Here is a 23,306-nt window from a genome sequence, read left to right on the forward strand (position 1 = left end):
TTCCTCACCCTGCTCCTGGAGAGGAAGAGAGCTTCATCCACTGATGGACAAAACAACAACAGCTTCCTGATCGCAGCATCGGGGATGTCTGCTCAACCAGGTGAACATTCAAAAAGAAGCAGAAGAAGAAAACACCATCTGCTGAGTTTGATAGTTGACTCTTGTGATGAATTTAGACCTAAAGGTAGATTGTTGGACAGACTGATCAGAAGATAGAGTTTCAGTGGTGCACTGTACCTGCCCAGACAGACAGGTCGGCAGACAGACAGACAGACATACAGGCAGATCATTTTCTCCTGAGGGGGGCATTAGAGGAAAGGCCAGGGGATTATTTTTCTACAAATTGAAATGAATTTAGCCTTCCTCTGTTTGAATGTTCAATCAATAAGTATCCATTTCATTTGTTTGTCACATGTGTCATCCAGTGAAATCTAATCTTGCGTGTTCCTTTAATTTAGGTATTACAAAGAGTTCAAATAGAATAGGAATAGTAAAGTAATAGTAAGTATATAGTTGTGTTGTTGTTTCATCTTTATATATATATATATATATTACTTTTTTCAGTAATTGTAGTCAAATGTTGATGTTTACTTTGTTCAGCTTTGTTGTCCTTGTTTTATCTGTATGTTTATTTCTGGTGTATATCTATTACCTCGTATATGTTACGCACTTAATTGGCCATTAAAGCTTCTGGATTCTGAAGTGTTTTTAAATTCAGTTTTCAGGCTACAGTGCTGATCGTATGAAGAAGGTTTATGGGAGGTTCTGCAGTCGCCACAGTGAAGCTGTCAATCTCTAAAAGACCTGCACGCCAAAGATAACGCTTCCAGGCTCATCAAGGTGCACATCCTCTCACACGCTCCTCTCTATATAGAAATCGACATGTATATATTTAACTAATCAGGGGATGTTACAGTGCTGTGGTTCATCTGTATGGTATTTGATGTGGATACAATATATAAATATGACCTTGGTGTTTGGCAGAAAACAATGAGCAGCAGCATGTGCGGAGGCTCAGTATTCCAGAGTGCATTCTGTTGATCACTCAGAGGATCACCAAATACCCTGGTCTCATCCAGAGGATACTCCAGCACACTAAAGGTAACGATGAACACACGTCCTGTGTCAGTGTCGTTACAAGGGAATTTAATCGTGTGGTTATTTGGAATCAATGTAAAATCAGTGCAGTGATGGATAATAATCTATATTCATGTTACAGTTTGATATTGCAAGGGTTAAGCCTCCCCACGGAGAACATGTGAATGCCTACTTAATAATTCAGTGAATGATGATGGCGTACCTCTCTGCTCTACACGACTCCGATGAAGACCACGGCTGTGTCTGTGAAGCTCTGCGCTGTGTGAAGGAGCTGATCACGGCTGTGGACAGTAAAGTGAACGAGCAGGAGAAGAAACAGAGACTGAAAGGAGTCTACAGGTACGCCGTATGACTGTAGGGATCAGCTCTCAGGGCAGTCCACAACATGACAGTAAAATGTACACAAGTGATTAGAATACTCTCTTCTGGGGAGTCTGACGTAGTCCCCGTAAAAAAAAAAATAAAAAACAAAAACAACTGCCCTTTTTTCTCGTGCTTGTTGTGACGGTGAGTGTAATACGACAACTGAGACCCTGGAGTCTCCAGCTCGGGGAGTTGATATGCTGGTATCTGCTCCACTTATCTGCATGCAGCTGAGGGTTTCATCAACAGCAGGGGTCCAGTAACGCTGACTCTGTTTACACATTTTGTCATGACAAATTGAAATAAACTGTAGCAAGCTTGCACACACCTTCACCAACACTTCCTTCTGTGCTGCTACACATCCTGTCAGGAGGACAAGGCGTCAGTCAGTAATAGTTAAGAAACATCTCTGTCATCATAATACCACCATCATTAATCTCATTCCAGATTTAAAACATCCTTTCATTAATATGTAATCATCTCTCTCTCTCTCTCTCTCTCTCTCTCTCTCTCTCTCTCTCTCTCTCTCTCTCTCCCTCCTGCACAATCTCTCCTCTTTCTTTTTACACCTTCCATCATCCACCCTTCATCCCTCCACCTTTTCCATTCTCTCCAGTATGAGTTGGTGTCAATCAAACCTGCGTCGTCCTGATCAGGAGCAAATAGACAGCAGAAGGTAATCAACATAGGTCATTAAAGATAAAGCTTTCCCCAGAGGCCAACACTTTAACTAGAACGTAAACCCTGTCCTGCTCGCACTGCAACATCGTATGAAAGGACAGGATGGTTCAATGCTTGTGTTGTCTTCTTGTCTCCCAGCTACAGCCTGGAGGGTCTGGAGGTGCAGAGGGGAGCGCTGTACGCTCAGTGTCCCAGCCTCAGTGAGCAGGAGGGGAGGACTGCAGGCAGGAGTTCACATCTGGACATCCAGGAGAGAGGCTCTCTGCTGTCCCTCACTGAGGAGGAGCAGGAAGGAGATGCAATCAGCACCCATAGCCAGGTGTGTGTGTGTGTTTTATTTTTATTTTATTCTGAAGGGAATAAAATAATAGTGGAAACTCATCCTTATTTCATTTAGTCAATACAATAACAGTATCATCCCCCCTGTGTTTCTTAGACATCCCATCATGTGCTGTCGGTGACAAACAGCTGTCCTGCCATGTTCCCTCAACAAACCCTTACCAAATCCATCTCCATGGTTACCATCAGTCAGCGCGATATCGATGGTGAGTGTGACGTCATCCCTTCATCCTGTTAGAGTTGTACTCTTGAACCTGTGCAATAAGATTGTTCTTTTACGTTTCTGCTGCATCCCATCACACCCTTTAGTGAGTGGATTTCCTCGATCAAAGCGACGAATCAGCTTCTCTCTCAGTATCTCCCCACTCCTCCCCAAAAATAGAAGCTTCTTTTCTATTGGCTGTCCCGCCAGTGATGAGGAGGAGGAGGGAGGGAGTAAGTATGATGAATGTAGCTGTAGTCCCGTGTTTCCTCTGAGTGTTTCCTCCTGTAACCCTGTGCTCACTAAAACGTCTTCACCTCCTCCTGGAACTGTAGAATCAGACAGATAGAAAAGACACTTCCTGTTTCCTGGAAGCCATCGGCTTTCTTACCGCTCAAAGTAAAAGCATCAGCTTGTTTGTACATTAGGACATCTGAGAACAGGAGTGTCTCCTCTGTCCATTTGACCTGTCCTGAACGCCTTTAAACGTTTTACAGATGATCAGTATCGCAACTTTTACTTTGGACGTACAGTGTATTAACCCTTTCACTACCTCACCTTCAATGGAAAGCTTTAGATAAAACAATGCGTACACTTGCTTGTCCGGCTGTGTGACCACGAGGATCAGTTTCAGTGTGCAGAGGCCACAATGCAACGTGATGCCACCTGTGAAGGTGCTGTGTTGGCCAATCACATACATGCAAGCTCACATTCCTGGTAGATGGCTTTATAATGACAGTCCATATTCTGGACAAAAGATATTTCCAGGAACATCTTTAACCATAACTCAAACATTCATTGGGGGGAATCTTTACTAGATGATCTAATGTGTGTGGCTGAAAGTAACATACCTTAGATGCAGGTGTGCACAATTCTTTTGAAACTGTCTCAGCTAAAATAAGTTGTGGAGAAATAAAGAAACTTTTTATTATTGTTTTTCACTTTCTTGTGGTGTAAGTTGGGATACAATTATTTGTTATTCCGTTGCATAATAATTGTGCAATTCTTATTTTCTCTTAAGAGTTGATATATTTGAATCTAAAGTTAGATTGGGGATTTACTAATAACATTGAGTCTTTTCAGCAATAACATCCACTTACTGACTGTTCATCAGGGAGGCACAGGAATATATCCAGTGAAACTCTCAATTACAAGCAACTTAAATTTTTTATAAAATACACTAAACCGTGTAAGAATAAAGCTATAAACATACAGTATATAAAATATGTATACCTTATATACTGTAAATCATATGTATCAGTGTAGCAGCTGTGGTGATCACATGCTGTCCTCTTTGCTTCCTGTAGGCTTGAGCCCATTCTGCACTAACCTTGGCTCGCTGGGATACAGGTAAGAAGGGAAACTGATACACTTCGATGATTTGACTGTTGTTAGATTTCACATTTGTTTCATATTTTACAGCTGAAAACAATAACTTTACAAATATTGACACATGCTGTAACTACCTTTAATCAAAATGTCATGTGTTACACAGCTGTGCCGCGAAGAGAAATTATGAGATTGCTCTATGTTGGTGTTACACACTAGAAAAAGTATTCAATTAGATTAAAATGAGCAGACTGTTTGCACACACTTGTCATGTGTGTTGAAGCAGACTGGCTTCATAATGGTGTGGGTGTTTGTCAGTATTTCAGAGGAGGAGCCGGGCCCCCTGCGGAGCGACACTGAAGGAAAAGGAGGACCTAAAATCAGTCGGACATTCAGCTACCTCCGCAGCAAGATGAGCAAGAAAGGCAAGGTGAGAACATCGAGTTAGTGCAGTGTGCACGCACATGCAACTGTTAGTGCAGTGTGCACGCACATGCAACTGTTAGTGCAGTGTGCACGCACATGCAACTGTTAGTGCAGTGTGCACGCACATGCAACTGTTAGTGCAGTGTGCACGCACATGCAACTGTTAGTGCACATGCAACTGTTAGTGCAATGTGCACGCACATGCAAACTGTTAGTGCAGTGTGCACGCACATGCAACTGTTGGTGCAGTGTGCACGCACATGCAACTGTTGGTGCAGTGTGCACGCACATGCAACTGTTGGTGCAGTGTGCACGCACATGCAACTGTTAGTGCAGTGTGCACGCACATGCAACTGTTAGTGCACGTGCAACTGTTAGTGCAGTGTGCACGCACATGCAACTGTTAGTGCACGTGCAACTGTTAGTGCAATGTGCACGCACATGCAACTGTTAGTGCACGTGCAACTGTTAGTGCAGTGTGCACGCACATGCAACTGTTGGTGCAGTGTGCACGCACATGCAACTGTTGGTGCAGTGTGAACGCACATGCAACTGTTGGTGCAGTGTGCACGCACATGCAACTGTTGGTGCAGTGTGAACGCACATGCAACTGTTGGTGCAGTGTGGACGCACATGCAACTGTTGGTGCAGTGTGGACGCACATGCAACTGTTGGTGCAGTGTGGACGCACATGCAACTGTTGGTGCAGTGTGTACGCACATGCAACTGTTGGTGCAGTGTGCACGGACATGCAACTGTTAGTGCAGGTCACATCATGCACACCAACACCACAGCAGTGATGTGAGAGCCCTGTAGGACTGAAGCACGCTGCATAACGTGTGTCCGTCTGCACAGAAAGGTGTGGGGGTTCAACACAGATGAACAACTGTGTTACAAAATGTCTGCTTCTTTGATTAAAACAAATTGTAGAAGAATGTACGGAAATTATACAGCCAACAGCGAGCAGAAGACAAGGCTTTGTAGTTGAGCTGCAAGTGAAACTAACAATTATTTTCAGTATTGATGAATGTGACGATTAGTTTTCAATGAATCGTTTCAGCCTTACTTTGTAAGAACCTGATAAAACATTGAGCTGTTACAATCTCTTCGTTTTCTGGGTCCGTTTTGAATAAATGTGTCAACTACAGAATGTGTTTTTTCCAGAAATGATTCAATCTGATGGACACAACATCAAACAAAAGAGTGTATTTAACCACCTCATCATTTCACTCAGAGCTAACTGCGCTGGTCTGAAGTCTGTGTCAGCGGTTTCCCACCACACATTCTTGATAAGTGCCACTTTATGTGTGTGTGTATGTATACACCTGGTGTCTGGACTTTGTATGCATATATGTACATATTAAGGTTAGGTGATAACACAATATAAATAATAGATCTGGGAATATCAGGATAATGTGGCCAGTGTTGCCAATTACTGAGCCTGGAAGGCTTTATGAGTTATTGAAACTAATATGATAGAAAACACCAAACTCGGATATTCACAACATGTTATTTTGTCGATACACATTTATCTGTTTCATTGCTTCCAGGAGAAGGAGAGGAAAGGAGAGAAGGAGCGAGAGAGTAAAGAGAGAGAGAAGAAGAGCACAAACGGTCATCTCTTCATCCCAGTCAGTCAGTGTCCTTCCACAGCCTGCCAGCACTGCACCAAACCTCTGCACAATAAAGACACGTTCCTGTGCAACAGTAAGACTCACTCACATATCTTTCTCCTTCCTTCCTTCTAGTTTTCTTTCCTTCTTTTCTACTCTGTCTCATCTCAACTCTGCCACTCTCTCCTTCCTTCCTCCTTTTATTCCTCCTCCTCTGTGGCCACTTCTTCCTCTTGTAGTCTTTTCCCTTTGAAACTCCTGAAGTCTCCTTTACCACTTTTTACTGATTTTAATAGGAATGTGACATTTCTACCTCTCCTCTCTGAGCTTTTTTCATCAATATGTCTCCGCTCCTCAGCTAAAGTTATCAGACATTAATAATTCTTAATACATAGAATATATGCAGACTTATCCTTTATAGCTGCAGTTCAGTAACTTTAATACAAATAACTTAACTGATCAAACTGTCAAACTAGGCAGCGCTGATCAAATATGAATCAAGTTTCTGCCACAAATGTTTTCAGAAACATATGTCTGTGTTTGGCTTTAAAATGAGTGTCTGCTCCGGCCCGTGGGCGGTGCTTGGGTTTGGCTTGACTGTTTCAAGGTGGCTGTGTGCTTGTGTCTCACCATCATAATGTTTCTTTCACAGACTGTGGATCCCATGTCCATAAATGCTGCAGAGAGAGTCTGTCTGTCTGTACAAAGAACAAAACAAAGGTATGTCTGATACATTTATATTATTTCTATTTAACAGAAAAATACCTTTTTAACAAAAACAAAACAGCATACTGTAAATACAGTTGGTACCTTTGATTTGTTACAGTAGCAGAAGAGCACACACACATGTTTGTATGACAGCTGATCAACATGTGTCTTGAAAAGTCACATGACATACTCTGTTCTGTCAAACATCTAACATGTCCAATACTTTTGAAGTTTCACCTAATGATATCGTGTGTTTGTTTCCAGCAGACATTTCTGGTGCCAGAAGCTGCTCCTGGGTCAGCTGTTAGCATGAGGAGTAAATGTAAGAACATATACACACTAACGAGCCATTTTTGAACATGTTGAGCAACGATGGTGCACCTCCCACACAGCAGGACCTAAACTGACATGAAACTAGTCTTATCAGACATGAGCAGAATGATTGATTAGGTGTTGGCACTCCCTCCACGTGTTGTCTGAGTGTTGGAATAAACCTCAAAGAACATCGACCGTCACCATCATAACTTTCAGTTTTTTGGCTGGACCACCAAAAGCGAGTGCAGCTCTAAAAGCGCTGAGGAAAGAAGGCTGACCATTGGTCGTTGTTACTCTACCCGCATAGCTGGAGATGATATTTTAGTCTTTTTAAATGTTTGTGATGAGTTGGCTTTATATTTGTTGCTGAATTGAAGTTTATTTGCAGTCTATGTTAAGGATGATACGTCAGTTGCTGAGAATTGAAACACAACGACTTTGCTACAGCAAAGTCATAATGGGTCAAGAAACACCAGAGGAGATTTACAAATGTCTCCGTTTCATACTAACAGTATGTGGTCTTCAACTGTAAACACTCCTTAATGCCAGGTGCACTGACAACAAGTCTCCGTTTGCAAAGAGAGGAAATTAAACAGAGAATTGCTCCACGATCACTCTTCACATCTCAGTCTGTTATAAATCTCTGCTATTGTGTATGTTTACATCCAGCTACGTCTTCAGCATCATCTGTGTCATCCACGTCCTCCTTATCGTCACGGGAACGCTGGTCCACAGCAACCACTCCTGATGACCAGCTTCCTGTGATGTTTCCATGGAGACATCCCAGTATCTTCAACCCACACAGCAACCTGGCCAAGAGCATCTCCACCAGCAACATAGCAGGGTGAGAAAACACACACACACACACACTCACACACACACACACACACACACACACACACACACACACACACACACACACACACACACACACACTACTTCTGTACAGTACTTCTGACAGTTGTGTTGTGTCTTTCTCACAGAATAAAGCCACTGTCCTTTGTCGGGAGTTGTGGTGTCTGACTCGCCGTTATGTTGCATCACATGTACATCATACATGTCATATCCTTACCACAGCACAGTGCATATTAAAGAAGAGCAGGGGGAGACTTTAGGTCACTAACCTCATCAGACACAGGTAAATGGGTCAATCAAATAATTAGGTATATATATAACCCCGCACACATCAGACAGTTAAACAAACAACATAATCATATTGAAGCGGAAATGGCTCCAACAACAATATAACTCGATATACTATCACAGGAATGAAGTGAAGTGTTGGAAATGCAAGAAGAGATTATTTGGGTGTGTTTATATTTGCGTTCAAACTGTAGAACAGCCCTTATGTTGTTACCTCAGTGACTTCCTGAAAGTCACTTCTAAGAATTACTTTTCATGCTCTGACATTTCTGCAGTAAGAGCTATGCTTTGCGCCTGTTCGTCTGTTTTCACTTCATTTCTTCCATTTGTAGCAATCAAACTGTTATTTTATTGTCCTGGTCTATCTTTCTATGTTCCCTGTGAAGCAGCTGGAATAAATATTTTAGAACTAAAGGTTGTGTTCATGCTTTTGTTCCCTGTAGGTTAGATGATGTTCCACTGAAAGGCCTGAAGTTTCTGTCCCAGTCCTCCGACTCGCTCCATCAGGGGAGCAAAGTCAATGCCTCCACTGAGTCCCTCACTGATGAAGGTAGCATACACACACACACACGCACACGCACACTCACACTCACACGCACATGCACATGCACACGCACTCCATGTCTCCATCACTTTAGAGGACAATGCATTGACTTACATTCATTTCCTGGAGACTAGCTCCCCAAAAGGAAAGCAAGTCCCCACAATGTATGTAAACAGATGTATGTCCCCACAACATGAGACATACAGGTCTACACGCACACGCACACACACACACACACACACATACACACACACAGACTGGAGAATGTATTTTTGTGTGTCTGACTAATCTGATCAACAGAAAGTTGTGTCTCTGATTTCGACGCAGAATCCTGAATGCACCCTTCTAATTATTTGTGTGTGTGTGTCTGTGTGTCTGTGTGTCTGTGTGTCTGTGTGTGTGAAGGTACTGAGATGATGGACAGTCAGCTGATGGGAGAGTTTGAGTGTGACATTAGAGATCTGGAAGCTGATTCTTGGAGCGGCACAATGGATAAGAAGTTCCTGAAAACATTGAAGAAAGATGAAATCAAGAAACAAGACGTCATCTATGGTAAGTGTGTTGTGAGGAAGACGGGCTTCATGTGTGAATGCTCCTGTCCCATGTATGTGGAGATAAGAGTCCTTTCTCTCCACAGAGTTGTTTCAGACAGAGTTCCACCATGTGAGGACACTGAAGATCATGTCTGAAGTGTACTATAAAGGCCTGCAGAAGGAGCTGCAGCTGGACACTAACACTCTGGACAAGGTGATGATGTGCTGAGGAGCACTTTCACCTGTGGACATACACACTAGCAATATGAATAAGAAAGCATCATGAATATACACACATTAAGGTCTATTGGTCATTCTCCGTAGATTTTCCCTGTTTTGGACAACCTACTGGACACGCACACACATTTCCTCACCCTGCTCCTGGAGAGGAAGAGAGCTTCATCCACTGATGGACAAAACAACAACAGCTTCCTGATCTGCAGCATCGGGGATGTCCTGCTCAACCAGGTGAACATTCAAAAAGAAGCAGAAGAAGAAAACACCATCTGCTGAGTTTGATAGTTGACTCTTGTGATGAATTTAGACCTAAAGGTAGATTGTTGGACAGACTGATCAGAAGATAGAGTTTCAGTGGTGCACTGTACCTGCACAGACAGACAGGTCGGCAGACAGACAGACAGACATACAGGCAGACTCATTTTCTCCTGAGGGGGGCATTAGAGGAAAGGCCAGGGGATTATTTTTCTACAAATTGAAATGAATTTAGCCTTCCTCTTGTTTGAATGTTCAATCAATAAGTATCCATTTCATTTGTTTGTCACATGTTGTCATCCAGTGAAATCTAATCTTGCGTGTTCCTTTAATTTAGGTATTACAAAGAGTTCAAATAGAATAGGAATAGTAAAGTAATAGTAAGTATATAGTTGTGTTGTTGTTTTCATCTTTTTATATATATATATATATATACTTTTTTTCAGTACATTGTAGTCAAATGTTGATGTTTACTTTGTTCAGCTTTGTTGTCCTTGTTTTATCTGTATGTTTATTTCTGTGTATATCTATTACCTCGTATATGTACGCACTTAATTGGCCATTAAAGCTTCTGGATTCTGAAAGTGTTTTTAAATTCAGTTTTCAGGCTACAGTGCTGATCGTATGAAGAAGGTTTATGGGAGGTTCTGCAGTCGCCACAGTGAAGCTGTCAATCTCTACAAAGACCTGCACGCCAAAGATAAACGCTTCCAGGCTTTCATCAAGGTCAGCACTCCTCTCACACGCTCCTCTCTATATAGAAATCGACATGTATATATATTTAACTAATCAGGGGATGTTACAGTGCTGTGGTTCATCTGTATGGTATTTGATGTGGATACAATATATAAATATGACCTTGGTGTTTGTGCAGAAAACAATGAGCAGCAGCATTGTGCGGAGGCTCAGTATTCCAGAGTGCATTCTGTTGATCACTCAGAGGATCACCAAATACCCTGTTCTCATCCAGAGGATACTCCAGCACACTAAAGGTAACGATGAACACACGTCCTGTGTCAGTGTCGCTTACAAGGGAATGAATCGTGTGGTTTATTTGGAATCAATGTAAAATCAGTGCAGTGATGGATAATAATTCTATATTTCATGTTACAGTTTGAATATGCAAAGGTTTAAGCCTCCCCACGGAGAACATGTGACTGCCTACTTAATAATTCAGTGAATGATGATGGCGTACCTCTCTGCTCTAACAGACTCCGATGAAGACCACGGCTGTGTCTGTGAAGCTCTGCGCTGTGTGAAGGAGCTGATCACGGCTGTGGACAGTAAAGTGAACGAGCAGGAGAAGAAACAGAGACTGAAAGGAGTCTACAGGTACGCCGGTCTGACTGTAGGGATCAGCTCCTCAGGGCAGTCCACAACATGACAGTAAAATGTACACAAGTGATTAGAATACTCTCTTCTGGGGAGTCTGACGTAGTCCCCGTAAAAAAAACACTTGACACCCAGTTTATCGTCTGGAGTTCAGTGGTGGATGATGAAGATCATGTGATATGATCAAAAGCTCCAGAACAGCTACAACATACAGCTGGAGCTGTGTAACAAATCCACAATGTGATTTGATTTGAGGTCAAAATCTTATATATTCCTGTCAACTGCTGCATATTTGTAAAAAGAATGGACAGATGACAGAAACAAGGGTTCTATAGTACAGCAATGAAAGAAGTCACACAATCGTTGTTTTCTCAAATACCTGCACAGTCTAATTAAGCAAATAAGAGCATGAACGCGTGAGGATAAACATACATTGACAATGCTACACACACTAGCCATCACATGCGTCCCCAGTGTCTCCTTTCTGGATGTGGACATTAATTTTTCTGATTGTTTTCTGTGGTCTCCAGTCGCACTGACAGCAAGTCCATCATGAGGATGAAGAGTGGGCAGATGTTTGCTAGAGAGGACCTGGTCAGAGGGAGGAGGCTGCTCCATGACGGAGCGCTGCAGCTGAAAAACTCTGCTGGACGACTCAAAGGTACACGATGTTTCCAGGCTTCATGCATCTTTAAACACACGCACGCTTTGCTTTGTTCTGCAGAGAGACAATGACAAAGTGTGTAAAGCAGTGTCTTCAGTCCACTCTGACAGCAGACAGGATGTTGCAATCTTCTTTGTGTCTTTGTGTCGCAGATGTCCAGGCCATGCTCCTGTCTGACGTGTTGGTCTTTCTTCAGGAAAAAGACCAGAAATATGTCTTTGCCTCATTGGTAAGTAGCACGTTGTAAACCCTCCTTTTTATGCCTCTGTGCCGACGCCCGAGGCATCATGTCTCTGGTGGCTTGTCCTGCCGTATGTCCATAAGTCCCTAAATCCGTCCTATTCTCGTGAAAAAGCCATATCTCAGGAATGCCTTAAATATTTTTCAAATTTGGCAAAACCTCCACTTTGACTCAAGGATGAAGTGATTAGTGTCATGTGTCTGTAAATGCTTTGATTAATGTTGTGATTTGTCTGTAACTGTGCCGCTGCCTATCTTGGCCAGGACTCTCTTGAAATAGAGATGTGTAATCTCAATGAGACATATCCTGGTAAAATAAAGGTTAATAATAATAATTAGATTTTTGTGTTCATTTTGTGAGATGCAGTAACTGATTCTGATGTGGAACTCTTTGTCCTCAGGACCAGCGCTCGACAGTCATCTCTTTACAGAGTCTGATAGTCCGAGAAGTGGCTAATGAGGAGCGAGGTCAGGCTTCTTCTTCTTCTTCTTCTTTTGTTGTTTTGTTCAGGCTGGATTTTCAGACATTACGATACAAAGGAACCTGTGATTGTATTGATATGAATCACTGAACTGGGGAAATGATGTCATGTCTCCTGCAGGTCTCTTCCTCATCACAGCTGGTATAGAGAGACCAGAGATGGTGGAGGTGTTGGCCAGCAGCAAGGATGAGCGCAACACATGGAGAGCTATTATACAGGACGCCATGCACTGCATGTGAGGACACACACACACACACACACACACACACACACACACACACACTGTTCTTATTGTTACTGTACCAGAGTTGTTTTAGTGGAGTTTTCTTTAGTACTTAATGTTTCTGTGTGAACTGTAGGGCCATGCTCTAAACTGTGTTCTCTGTGGTAGTAGAGCCACTCAGTGTTGATCACTGCACATGTTCAGAATATTGTGGGATAACAGCCATGAGCAACAGTGTGTGACGTAAGAGAACGTTTGAACCTTCAGTCAAACAGTGTGTCTGGGTTGTGTAGCAGGAAGAGCGATGTTTCCACTTGTATGTGGGTGGGATCATTATTGCACGTTCTCACCTCCCAGTTTAAGTCACATTTATTTCTCCTGCCCGATATCACAAATCACAAAGTCGACTCCCAGGTTGCAAAGACAGAACGACAAAGTGCTGTCTCACACACACTTGTGGAAGAACTAGTGGTGGGTTGTGGATTTACACCCCCACACACACACACAGGAGGTCTCTTGTGTCATTTATGTAATAAAATATATTGTTTCATTGTCAGAGAGCAACAAGAACACAGATTAGATACTAATGATGCTGTAAGAGGTTTGTTTACACCTGTAACGTTTCTAAAGACATACCTTTCTATATTTATATTGTAAATATGTATATTTTGTATATTGAACTTATATAATACATTACTTTGATTGTTGTCTGTTTTAATAATATGAATTACCAGGGTAAATATAGTGATCAGAACACTCTTTACTTTCTGCAGCCACTGATGTAATCAATAAAGCAAGTAAGAACGATGTCACCTTCAATAATAAAGCCCTGTTCTATGTGAGAGGAAGAACAAACCAAAGGGGACAGGAAGCTTCACAGGCCTGTCGAGTCTTCTCCAGCAGATGCTCACCTCTTCAAATTCTTTTGAAGAGCTTTTCAATTTGTTTAGACGGAGAATAAAACTTGTTGGATAATATTTGAACTTATCTGTGTCAACAGCGAGAAAGACGAGGATGAGGGAGTTCCCAGTGAGACAGAAGAAGACCGGAAGCAGCAGGAGAACAGAGCAAAGGAGATCCGAGGTGACCCCCGCCACCCCACCCCCCCAAAGGATTATATTGAATTCTGTTCTATTGCATTAATGTCATTCATTCATTCATGCGTGTTTTCTTCCAGAGCGTCTACGAAGGAAAGACGAGCAGATCATGTCTTTATTGGAGGAGAAGGTCTACATCTTCAGAGACCTGGGCGACTGTAACTCCGCCCCTGATACAAGCCCACCAGTCAGGGAGCGGATGTTATTCATGGCCACACCTGATGATGTCACCAAGGGGGAGCCAATCATGAAGGACGCCCTGAGGGAAGGTGAGCAGGCTTCTGAGGAAGTTTCATGTTGTCTGTGTCCCAGGGATGAAATGTTAATATTTTCCCTGTCGCTCTAGTGGAGAGCCTGCATGCTGTAGTCAGCAGTGGTGTTGGTGGAGCAGGCTGCAGTGTTCCAGTTGGCCTGACCGGGGGGGGCAGTGTAGGACCGGTCAGTCTGCCCAGGAGAGCTGAGACATTCGGAGGCTTCGACAGTCATCAGATGAACAGCAGCAAGAGTAAGACACACACACTCATGCACCCACGTGTAGAAAGAGCTCCAGTGTCTTTGTTAATTTTTTCTTGCTGCTGTGTCAAAACAAACTCCTTCAATCCTTCCACTCCTCTTTTCTTCTCCTAAGATGGAGATAGAGAAGAGGGGGATGAATCGCTGGACCTCCGTAGGACTGAGTCAGACAGCGTGTTGAAGAAGGTGTGTGTGTGTGTGTTGTCTATATATGTGTCTCCACAATGCATGATTTATGGATGCATTTTGTTCCCACATCTCTTTTGAAAAATGAATGTCAGTGTCAGAGTGTAGCTAATAAACAGAGCAGGAATGTATGAAAATGTTTGAGAGCCGGTTGCAGTTCACTGTGTGAACTCACTATGTCCTCTTCAATAATATTATTCACCTCTGCTGCTATTTACCATGTTACTGACACATTCCTACAGTCAGTGTCAACATGAGCTAGGTAAGTAGGCAGGCAGGTAGACAGGCAGGCAGGTAGACAGGTAGGTAGGTAGACAGGTAGGTAGGTAGACAGGTAGGTAGACGGGCAGGTAGGTAGGTAGACAAGCAGGTAGGTAGACAGGCAGGCAGGTAGACAGGCAGGCAGGTAGACAGGTAGGTAGGTAGACAGGTAGGTAGACGGGCAGGTAGGTAGGTAGACGGGCAGGTAGGTAGGTAGACAGGTAGGTAGACGGGCAGGTAGGTAGACAGGCAGGTAGGTAGACAGGTAGGTAGGTAGACAGGAGGAAGAGAGTCCAATCACCTCGACAGCCACAGATCGGATTTATTTCTTTTTTTTGTCAGAGCATTCGATTTATGACTGCTGTCGGCTTGTAAAGGGAATTATAAAAATATATAACAAAAATGTTTCTAATATAAATTACCTACCATGACCTTATTGCAGCACATTATACATTATAATGAACACATAGTTATGAATATTATACTCCAGTCACAACATCGTCACACGATAATTTTCCACTCCTGCTTCAGCCAAGCAAACATATGCTCCAATGTCTCTGCTGCTGCAGTCTAGACACGCTCTCTGCTAGCATTATGTTACAGTATGGCTGTGTGCTATTAAATGTGTGTGTGTGTGTGTGTGTGTGTGTGTGTGTGTGTGTGTGTGTGTGTGTGTGTGTGTGTGTGTGTGTGTGTGTGTGTGTGTGTGTGTGTGTGTGTGTGTGTGTGTGTGTGTGTGTGTGTGTGTGTGTGTGTCTCTCAGGGAGCCACTGCCAGCCTACAGATGTTGCTCAAGAGAAACAATGAGGTAAGTATGTTGGCTGCCTCAACTACTGGCTTCTCTCTAACGCTCTCTGCAGGGTTAATCAAAAACACAGTTTTACTGTTTGAACTTTTTAGCATCCTGTGATCATTTGCACGCTAGGAAACAATTCATAAAGCCAAAGTAAATATGGCACCACCCACTGTAGGTAAAGTAGGTTGTAGCTCAAGTACGGTATTATTTAAAGGCACAATAAGTAGGATTTCTCTGTTGTGTTTGTAAACACAATATTCAAAGTTGGCCCATCTCAACGACACCAGAAGCCACGCCTCCTGACCACAGTTAGGCTGCTCTCCCCCAGATTCACTCTTGTTTTGGAACAAACTTTTTTCGCTTGGCGTTTCACCTCGCTATGTACACTCTTTTCCTCGGCACTGTGTCCACACCATTTTTGTAGCTTCCTCTTGGATGCGTGCTTACAATGTAGCACCTGGTTGCTACGTTTTTATAGAGGTTGACGCCCAGAAACGTCCCCGAGCACAGAAAAATAAGACAACTCAGAGGGCTGCAGGGTGTCTGCAGATACAGACACCAGCACACACTTCTAGTGGGTCAGAAGTGAGGATTTGAGAGGCAGAGTCTGTAAAAAAATTTTTAGGAAAATCATACTCACTACTACGCCCTAAAGGGCTTGTTAACCCAAACATATTTTCTCACTTACAGAAACCCACATCCTCAGTTAGGAAACGTATTAGTCTTTGAACATTGTACTTCAAAATGTACTATTGTTTCGTTGGTTCACTCGAGTCTACCATTGGCTGCCCCCACTGTCTGACTCTTTCACTCTAACAGTCTGAATCATGATGAATGGCTGTGCTTGGTCTACAGTGTTTGATGTAAATTACCCAGCAAGCATTGCCTCAGGGGTGTTAGCTGTGCATTAATGTCAGAATGAAGGTAGAGTAGAGTCATTGTTTGGAGAAATCAGGTCTTTAATATCTTTCTTTTGACCATAAGATCCCTTTTGTGACATAATATCATGGGTTGTCAAGCTATTACTGAAACCTCAATGTAATGTAATGTTGTGTTCCCCCAGCAGGTGCAGCACAGTGTGACACACCTTCACGACCTGCTGATTTCACTGCAGGTATCAGAAACACATCACACCTCCATCAACATCACATGTTTGTTTACCCTGAACATTCCTTCTAATTAATCCCAAACCATCTTCTCCTACCTGTAGGCTGTGGTGGTCCAGCAGGACTCCTTCATCGAGGACCAGCGGCTGACACTGAACGAACGGCTCATTGCCAATTCCTCCAGGCACTCGTCCTCTTCCTCCCTCTCATCCTCTTCCTCCTCCCGGCCCTCCTCGATCATCGAGCAGGAGAAACACAGGAGTCTGGAGAGGCAGCGGCAGGAGGCAGCCACTCTCCAGGTTCACTTTCACTTCTTCTTCACTTGACACATTAGAGCGCTGTCATCAGATTTGTATTATATAGATCTAAAGGATTGTCTGTACCTCATATTTGTTTCAATCCAGTACCACACCTAGCCCTAACTTAAAGTCTAATATCTACGTTCCTCTGTGATTGTTTCAGAAACAGCAGGCTGCACACCAGGAAGAAAAGAGGAGGAGAGAAAAGGTTTGGGAGTTAAAGGAGAAGTGTCTGGCAGAGCGGGAGGAGAGGCTGAAGGTGGAGGAGGAGCAGACCAGGAAGAGGCGTCAGGAGCTGATGGAGGAGAGAGAGATGCTGCAGAGGAAGAAAGAGGAGTACCAGGGGGAGCTGGAGAGGCTGAGGGAGGCACAGAGGAGGCTGGAGAGAGACAAGGAGGCTGTGAGGAGAGACACTGAGCAACTGGAGGCCCTGCAGAGAGACAAGGTCAGAGTCCACTCATCAGGCAGGCTAATGAAGCTTTGAATGTAAACGGGGTCAAAACCCCCATGTTAGCCCAGTGTTGTAGTCAGACAGAGGTGCAGCTCCTCTGGTCCTCTCTGATTCTCGCTGCTCTCTGGCTGAGCCCACCTAACACCACAAAGTGCAAAGAGTTTAAGCAGTAAGTTGTCCCACAATGACGACTGACAGGAATCAGTGTTTGTATACACACACTGGTTTGAGAGGCTGAAAACAGCTGTGTGGGTGTATAGTGAACTTTGTATATATAGAAGATAAAGTGCTGCTTATTACACAACCTGTTACTTCTAGCCTTGTGTCCCTTTATTAGAGAGTTCATCGAACTGTCCCATTCTGAAATGTATTGGAAGAAACCACAGCCATGCAAGATAACAGAATTCCTCACCGACGTACTTTATTTAGGTGTATTACCATAATATGACTTACTCAACAAGTATATGTGTAGACCTTGTGGACTGGACATTATAATATGGTGACGTAGTGCAACTGTGACCTGTTTTTTAGTTATGATGGATCATTAGTTGCATTCATGTGTGCATCAACTGTTAGAATATAAACAGTTTGTTTGACCTTCTGACTGCTCGTGTTTCTGACCTGTTGTCACTGTGTTCCCAGATCTAAAATATCTAGTTATTAATGTTATCAATACTAATGCAAGCGTTGGCCAATGTGTTAAAATTGTGCGAGCAGCGGAGCTTCGTAAAAAACACATTTAATTCAACCTCGACATAAATAAATACAACTCACCAAGGCCGTCTTGGTCAGTCTTTATACCAACTCTGGTTTGTTGGAAATAAACCCTTAATTCACAGCTGAGCAGCACTTCTCACTCACTCGTCAGACGCAGACCATTAAATTAGCTAAATAGAAATCATCCAAAAAAAGCAACTGGCGATGTACTCAGCCAATCCCCGATATCCGATGTATTCGTACAGTCGCCCGACCTTAGCCACAGCTACAACAGCAACACTCAAGTTGTAAGACCTTTAGTTTTAGTGAGAGTTCCAGGTTGAATGATTGACGGATTGTAACTTGTAAAAAATGAATTGATAGAACAAATGTTAAACTAGAAGGGCACTCGGAGAGCTCAGACCTCCGCCAAGGCCGCTTTCATAACTGAACAATAATAAATGCATCTGCTCCGTGATTCAGATGTGCCCCAAACTTGGTAGCCGGTAGTCTTTCCCTAATCAGACAGACAAAACATAACCTCCTTGGTGGAGGGGATGAACAAGAGAACAAAACGCTGGCATGATGTGTATTTTAGCTTGACAAGGATACAGAAATAAACCCATTCAACATCCACACCACAGGACGACCTCATGGGTCAAGACTGATGACATTGTAATACTGCCCATAAGAATGTCTCTGTAATATGAGATATCATTTCGATTAGTTGATTTACTCAACAGATCTGTAAAAACTGAGTTTCTTCACAAAGAATCCTGCAAAAGCACCACTTTAAAACTTGGAATAAGTCATTCAGGATATAAAAGTATGAAATCCACCGATGTACTAAAGAATGTTAGCCGACTAAGCTCAAAACGGGCGGTCAGTGGACTGAGAGGGAGCAGCCCTGCTTCACACAGAAGACCCTGTTGATGGAGTGTGTGAGGTTAACGACCCCCACAGTACTGCAGCTTCACTATCAGTGTGCTGAACATCTGTGCTGAGGTGATCTCAGTGTACATCATGGTGAGAAGTCTAACCACTAGAGGTCTTGTGAGTGACCTCATGTCTGAATGCATCACTTACAGTCGACGCAGCTTCAGCGGTACCAGCGGACCCCCTCCACCACCTCTGACGACTCCATAAGGTTCCACAGCACCGGGTCTCTGGATCTAGATTCAAAAGAGGCAGCAGAACAGCTGAAAGGGGTAAAAATAAAGTCCTCATTAGAAAAGGATTTACAGAACAGACCAGTGTGTTTGTTGCACTTTATTTGTTGCTGTATGAGTCCGAGAACAAGAACATCCCTTTTTTCATTTACAGGTGGAGCTCTCCTCCTCTGTCCCGACCAAAGAACCATTCCTCCGCATCGGATCCAAGAGGATAGGCAAAAACTTTAACCCCTTCTCCTCGTCCTCCTCCTCTAAGTCTCAGGGAGCAGAGAAGGACTCGCAGCTGCCCACCAGACTGCTCCAGCTGGCTAAACCCAAAGAGAAGAAAGACAAGAGGAAGAAGAAGGGCAAAGGAGAGCAGACGCAGGCGGGTACGTTGAAAACAATATATCGATAATCTTAATTGTTATTTGAGACAAATGTTGGAGTATGAAATGTGCTTTATATGACAGCTTCCCTTGGAAAATCTTTAATCATCTCTGCTCACGTCCCCTCAATGTTAAGAGATACTTTTGGGAAATAAGCTATTTGCCTTCCTGCTGAGAGTTAGTGTCAGGTTGATACTAATGTCGTGTCTGTGCGGTAAATGTGACGCTACAGCCAGGAGATCGTTAGCTTAGCTTAGCATAAAGAGTGGAAACGGGGGGGGGGGGGGGGGGGGAGAAGCTAGCAATGTCTCTGTCCAAAGGTAAGAACATCCACAGCTCTTAAAAATCACTAATTAACATGGTGTATCCTGTTTGTTCAATTAGTACAAAGAAATGTGTAAAAAAACAGCAGATTAGACTTTTACAGGAGTTTCTGTGCCAGACTATTTCTTAACCAGATTATTACATGTGTCTTTCTGTCTCTTTAGAAAGCAAAGTTGTAGTGATGTCGGATCCTCAGAATGATGGAGACATCTTCTTCTGCTGAGGACCTGGACCATGAACCTTCCTGAGGAGCCAGACAACTGGCCCGTGCAGCAAACAGAACCCCTCATCTCTATTTGGATATCAAATGTCCGACCTCTGGACACTGTCCCTGCCCCTCCCATTGTGCACCAGAAGCCAGCCAGGTTCTCTGACTTACTTGCATGTGTCCCAGGTAAACAAAAGTCCTGACCTCCTCCCAGACACACCAGGAGAAGTGATGGTGAGGACTTTAATCGACAAATGTGCCAACAATCTTTCCCCTGCAAGCTTCCATCAGTTAGAGATGTGATGCAAAGCCAAGGAGGATCAATGTGAGGAACACAAGAGGAAACTAGATCATGTGATAGACCATGTCACATGGTACTTCAGGGCTTTAAAATGTAGCTTTAACATAAACCAATAATGAGTGCCATTTCTTTCAAGTATTGCTGATGCTAACTTTGAATGCTTGTGGTGCTGGTGACTCCTCAGCTTCAGTGAACACTTACCCAGGCTGAACAACTCGAGGAACTTGTAATCTAATGTGTGATTTGCGTGTCCCCACATTTGCTTTTAACTCCAGTTTTATCAGTCAAGCTGTCAAAAAAAGACATACGAGGACGTAAGAGATGCCACACCACATGGTGTGTGTGTGTGTGTGTGTGTGTGTGTGTGTGTGTGTGTGTGTGTGTGTGTGTGTGTGTGTGTGTGTGTGTGTGTGTGTGTGTGTGTGTGTGTGTGTGTGTGTGTGTGTGTGTGTGTGTAACCCCTGCATGAGTCTCATTCCTCACGGCCCACACTGTGTGCTGAGGTCAGTGTGTGGCCACAGACCTCCAGACACAATCAATCAGTGACACGTCAGTCACAGAGAGAGACAGGCTGAACACTCAGTGCTCTTAGTGCCTCATACAGTCTGAAATGACTCGTGCGCATATCGCTGTTCTCAGATAATCATCTCCGATCTGTAGAAATTTATCGTCTGTGGCTCGTACAGACTCAGTGTGACAATCACTGCAGCTCAACAGGATCAGGAATACAAAGATTTTAACATGCACTTTATATACATGAGTATTTTAGTCTGTCATTTCCCAAATAATTGAATCAGAATTGTTTTCCAGTAATCTGGTACTAATTACAGGGAAAATAGGAAGATCCTTGAAAGATGAGTGTGAAGTGTCCACTGAAGCCGGCCCGCTCCTGATGAGCAGGTTGGCCCGTCAGTGTGTCAATATGTGTGTGAATGGGTGAATGTTGGCATGTGTTGTAAAGCGCTTTTTAACTTAAAATTAATTCATTGTTGTTGTCTCTTCGTCAAAGCCCCCAAAATCCTGAAAGATTCTATTTTTTAATCTTGCACACAAGTTTTTATCTTGTGCTGGGATGAGTGTCTGTCAGGACTGTGGGGGCTCCGTACTGTATGTATGCTCGCTTCTACATTTCACATAGTTCCACAGTTTTGCATGTCCATTTAATTAAAATTAATTAATTAAGTTAGTGTTTAATTAATGAAATAAAGTGTACCAATTGAACTTTGGTTTCCCTATAATTAGTATGACACTGTTCTTTGTAGTAAATGACTATTTGGAAATGACAGAATTGTAAAAGAAAGCATTACCCATGAGAGCAGCACTCTCACAAGTAGTTATTATAGAATGCGGACTTGAGATGATATGATCATGTTATTGTTTTATAAACTTCTGCGGTCAGAATGAATGATTACACGCACATTTGAATGAAAAACAAACAAAAGGAGTTGGTAGTTGTGTATTGTTTACACATTTGAACGGCGTTTCTCATTGAACATCAGTTTGACTGAACGTTTTATTCTTGACTTTGGAAACATGAGTTATCTCAACATCCACTGAGCAGCTCTTCTGGAGCTTTTCACCACATCTCACGGCCTTCATTAGCAGATTGAATTTACTCGGTCACCATGGAACTGTAGATTTTCAAACCTTCCATGATTCTGAGCACCTTAACATCAATGTTGATGTAAATCAGTTTGGATTATTTTATTAGTCATTTTACTTTGTGATAAATGTTGATTATTAGAACCCAAAATATATGGCCCAGTCCTACTGTTGTAGAAAGTCTTTAAATGAGCGACAATCACTGAGTTTACGTTTACTGTACGAGAAGTCATGTAAGAAAAGTATTCTAAGTTACACTCACTGTCACACGGATCATTACATTACATTACAGGTCATTTAGCAGATCAATAGTCATCATTGTAGACGGACACAGAGTTCCTGACAGTTGGTAATACTGTAGATTGTCTCATAGTGGCTGGAGACTTTATTTCTCTCAGCTGAAGAGAGAAGCAGCCTTTATTTCTTGTTTTCTGATCCTCTTCCATTCGTCATGTTAGTTTGCATCACATTCAAATCCTTCAGGAGTCAAGTGTGTAAAGTCTCCTTCCTTTCCCTGAAGGGCTTTTATTTTGAAACAAAGTAGTATATTTACTGTATTTCTTTTAGTTGTTTTTTCACACCCAGCCATTATTTGAGAATGTGCAGCATATACCAAAGCCAGATTTAATCTAGAGTCTGGGATGTCATGCTTTTATTTTGGAAGAACAATCCTGAATTACCTGAGTTGAATATAGTGCATGTCTTTCGCTGTACAGCCCAGCCGGTACACAGTGGACGTCCTGAGGCTCGTATTCATCCACGATAATAACTCCTGGCTTTACACCACATTGATTTTTTCCTCCTATTCTCTGCAGAGAAGTGATTCATAGGAAGCAGCAGTCTGAAGAATAATATTTGATCCTGCCTTGCTGCTGAGAGGAGCAGATTTCTACTGAAACTGAGAGTACAGTAGCCCGTCTCCTTTTCAACTCACAATTCTCTGCAGTTCCCCCTCTATGCTCCCCTCTCACGCTCCCTGTTGCGTGTGATCTGCAGCAGTGGTAGGTCTTCTGATTCAGAAGCTAAAAACACAGGGAGGTTCCTTTGGAGACTTATTCATACTGAAGAAGCCAAAACCAGTTCCTTTAACAGCAATATTTGTCTACAGTATCACACAGCCTTAATAGACTTTTTTTTTATACATTAGTGCCTTAAAGTTTTGTGCTACAGCATACAGATCTGCTCTGCAAATAAGATGC

At 42.9% G+C, this 23,306-nt stretch overlaps 1 protein-coding gene across 3 annotated transcripts; it reads left to right on the forward strand.

Annotated features, from left to right (window-relative positions):
• The first annotated feature begins 2,081 nt into the window (after positions 1-2,081).
• On the forward strand, positions 2,082-20,920 carry LOC115010138 (A-kinase anchor protein 13-like). 3 transcript variants are annotated; one of them, XM_029434574.1, is made up of 31 exons: positions 2,082-2,137; positions 2,281-2,461; positions 2,579-2,687; positions 3,991-4,033; positions 4,331-4,442; positions 5,989-6,145; positions 6,704-6,771; positions 7,024-7,081; positions 7,744-7,918; positions 8,661-8,767; positions 9,167-9,313; positions 9,399-9,508; positions 9,619-9,762; positions 10,387-10,512; positions 10,661-10,778; positions 10,998-11,118; positions 11,649-11,779; positions 11,935-12,011; positions 12,424-12,490; positions 12,625-12,739; positions 13,728-13,810; positions 13,905-14,093; positions 14,171-14,329; positions 14,453-14,523; positions 15,548-15,592; positions 16,644-16,694; positions 16,791-16,985; positions 17,149-17,430; positions 19,221-19,340; positions 19,456-19,675; positions 20,161-20,920. In XM_029434574.1, exons 3-31 carry the CDS (start codon positions 2,621-2,623, stop codon positions 20,217-20,219), a joined length of 3,417 nt encoding a protein of 1,138 aa, XP_029290434.1. In that variant the 5' UTR covers positions 2,082-2,137; positions 2,281-2,461; positions 2,579-2,620; the 3' UTR covers positions 20,220-20,920. The 3 variants fall into 3 exon arrangements, with proteins under 3 accessions (XP_029290434.1, XP_029290435.1, XP_029290436.1); XM_029434575.1 differs by having other exon boundaries at positions 7,027-7,081; XM_029434576.1 differs by lacking the exons at positions 2,082-2,137; positions 2,281-2,461; positions 2,579-2,687 and adding an exon at positions 2,703-2,916.
• The last annotated feature ends 2,386 nt before the right edge of the window (positions 20,921-23,306 follow it).

This window comes from Cottoperca gobio, chromosome 6, assembly GCF_900634415.1.
Source record: "Cottoperca gobio chromosome 6, fCotGob3.1, whole genome shotgun sequence".
Classification (NCBI taxonomy): domain Eukaryota; kingdom Metazoa; phylum Chordata; class Actinopteri; order Perciformes; family Bovichtidae; genus Cottoperca; species Cottoperca gobio.